Consider the following 2958-nt stretch of genomic DNA (forward strand, 5'->3'; position numbering starts at 1 on the left):
AGTGAGCTTCACTTGCCCCCAGAGGGAGACCATTGCAGAGGTGGAGCAGCATAGTTGAGGAAGAAGGGAGGATGGAGGAAACAAAAACCATAAGACAAAATAAGGGCATGACTTGAGGTTTAAATATGGATATTGGTAGATATTATTGGTGTGACAGAACGGGGGAGGAGCCCTAGCTAACCACTGTTACACTACTGGTATCTGACCAATTTCAATAGGAAAAGTTAAACTTCAGATAGCAGCCAGTTACACCATTTGACCATTCACACTATGAGAATGGCAGGCAATGTGTGAGTGAAGGAGCAGATGGGAATAGCTTTACTGATTCCAGCAAATACATTTCAGTTTGAAGATTTTACATATGCAAATCAAGAAAAATGCAGTTTGAAAAAGATAAACTATGAAAAATATTTTATTGAAAACTGCCCAAGTTACAATGATGTTAAAAACTAGTATAGACAAGAATGATAACATGCTATCTTAAAAGAGTCTTGAAATCAAAATCAGAAATCTTAAAATGGCTTAAACATGAAGCTATGAAGCATATTAAGCAGGTAAAGAAGATATTTTCATTTCTATTATGTATAGTGTATATGAGACATTTAAAATACATAATTTAGCTTACAATACATGTGGGGGGAATGATATTTAACTATACAAAATCTTTATATAATTTTGAAAATACGAACTTCATATAATTTTAAACAATATATTCAAAATATATTTTTCATTCCATATGGCAACACCCTCCATGACCCATGCTTTTAGTCTTACAATCACCTCCATCTGCCATGACACAGTGATTTTTCCACAACAATTGTGCACCAAATGACTTTATAATAACCTTTTATATGTTTTGTGTGTGGAGCGAAAGACAAAATGTTACACAATATTTAAAGATGTTTATTAACATTCAAGCACAAATATTTCCCACTGTGTCCTCTCAGGGAACAACTGTTTTCAGTTTAAACGATTTCAAAATAAACTGCTTGATTTCTTTAGTCCTAAAACTATAGATTACTGGGTTTGCTAATGGAGGTAGGAGGCAGTACATGACACCCAAAGAGACACGGGCCACATCTGGCATATAAACCCCAACTATTGCAGCAATATATACAAATAATCTTGGTATGAAATAAATGGAAATCACAATAAGCTGTGTGCTACATGTGTAAAATGCCTTCTTTCTACCTTCTGGTGTTGCGATCTTAAGTACAGTGATGATTATTTTTAAATAAGAAAGCAAAATAATAAAAAATGGAACAATTAAGACTAAACATGCTATTATAGCTGACAAAAGCATATTGAAAGTTGTGTCAGTGCAGGCGAGTCTGGCGACTGAACGATGTTCACAGTACAAATGGTTTACCTTATTAGGACCACAGTAAGGAAGTATAGCAGCAAAGCTGACTGCAGGCAGTGGACTGATTGCTCCCAACATCCAGGCTACAATGCACAGGATTTGTCCATTTTTATTGGTAATTAAAGCAGGGTACCTTAAAGGGAAACATATTGAAACATAGCGGTCTAGTGCCATCACAAGCATCATGAAAGAATCCACCGAGCCAGCAAAGTGTAAAAAATACATTTGGATGAAACACACATGGAATTGTATTGCATTCAAGTCAAGCAGATAGGACTGTATAAGTTTAGGGCTTATAACTGTGCTGTATATGATATCAGACAAAGCAAGGTTACAGATAATAATATACATTGGAGTTTGTAATTTTTCTTCCATTTTGATCACATATAAAATGAAAAGGTTGCCAAGAAGAGTCAATAGATAGATGATAAGAAACGTGACTCCTATTAACTGTGGAGCTTGTCTCACGCCAGTAAAGCCAACAAAAACAAATTCAGCAACATTTGTGTGATTTGAGTCAGACAAAATCTGCATTTTCCATCCCGATTCCATTGTATTCCAATAATCTAAAAGAGAAAGGAAATAATTAGGTCAATAAGTCTGATGCCTTTAAAAGTTGAAATGTCTGTTTACTAATAATACACATTTATATAAATAAACTAACATGAAGCAGCAGCCAGTTTATCCCGCGGCATTTTTATATTACGCTGCAATCACATAATGACTGAAGGGCATTACGGTTCATAATTAAGACAACCTAGCTCTGTTTGTAAAAGCCTGGCTGTAAATGTATTTTTATTTTCATACTTGTGTGCCAGCACTGGTATACAATCACTTGTTAAGAAACTACAGAGTCCATGATGCACCTGACCAGACTCAACTTTCTGCCAAATGAATATTCAGAGGCTGGCATGTTGTCTGTAAATTGTCTTCCTTGTTTAACATTTTAAAATCATTTTTTCCTGTCTATTTGGAACAGGAGACGGTATAGAAAAAGGAAAGTGAAATTCAATTTAGAGTTGTTGTTTCAAAAGACAATGTATAAACAACCATGGCAGTATATACATAAACTACAAGTTGGTATTTCTGGTAAACTTAAATATGCATTTTTTACTGTAAAAATAATGTAATGTAAAACATGTGGCAGAAATAGAAGCTATCTAATGAATCTTTATTTTGTACCGAAAATTATCCCACGCATGACTTAGAGAGGGTTGTTTAAGACCCATGTATTATGAGCATTCAGGATTCCCATAGCAACTGATTGTTTTGCATTACATTGTGAGGCAATCTCAATAGACAAGCAGAACTGAATTGAAATCCTATACAGTTAAAAGTAACATGCCGACAACAGACAGTCATAGTTTAGGGATTAGATGTAGATTTATCCTCAGCTTGTAGAGATACAGCCACAGTGTCTCTCTCACCCCAGGTAAGACTGCATGTAAGGCACACACATCACCAAGTCTAAATATTTTAACTGCAGTAAAGGTATGTTGATGTTTTTGATTTTTTCTTCTAATACAGTATACATTCTATTGTGAAGAAGATTATGCTGCTTACGTTATTATTAATAAACTTTTAATACCATATTT

The 2958-nt window shown here is 34.6% G+C and overlaps 1 protein-coding gene across 1 annotated transcript; it reads right to left on the minus strand.

Annotated features, from left to right (window-relative positions):
- Positions 1 to 465: 465 nt before the first annotated feature.
- Positions 466 to 1874, minus strand: LOC131737824 (olfactory receptor 10G9-like). Its single transcript, XM_059029552.1, has one exon. The coding sequence runs from the start codon at positions 1736 to 1738 to the stop codon at positions 944 to 946; it is 795 nt and encodes a 264-aa protein (XP_058885535.1). The 5' UTR covers positions 1739 to 1874; the 3' UTR covers positions 466 to 943.
- Between the last annotated feature and the right edge of the window lie 1084 nt (positions 1875 to 2958).

This window comes from Acipenser ruthenus, chromosome 8, assembly GCF_902713425.1.
Source record: "Acipenser ruthenus chromosome 8, fAciRut3.2 maternal haplotype, whole genome shotgun sequence".
NCBI lineage: Eukaryota > Metazoa > Chordata > Actinopteri > Acipenseriformes > Acipenseridae > Acipenser > Acipenser ruthenus.

Coding starts and splice junctions, on each gene's coding strand:
- LOC131737824 (XM_059029552.1), bottom strand. CDS start 1,738: ATGGAAGAAAAATTACAAACTCCAATGTATATTATTATCTGTAACCTT.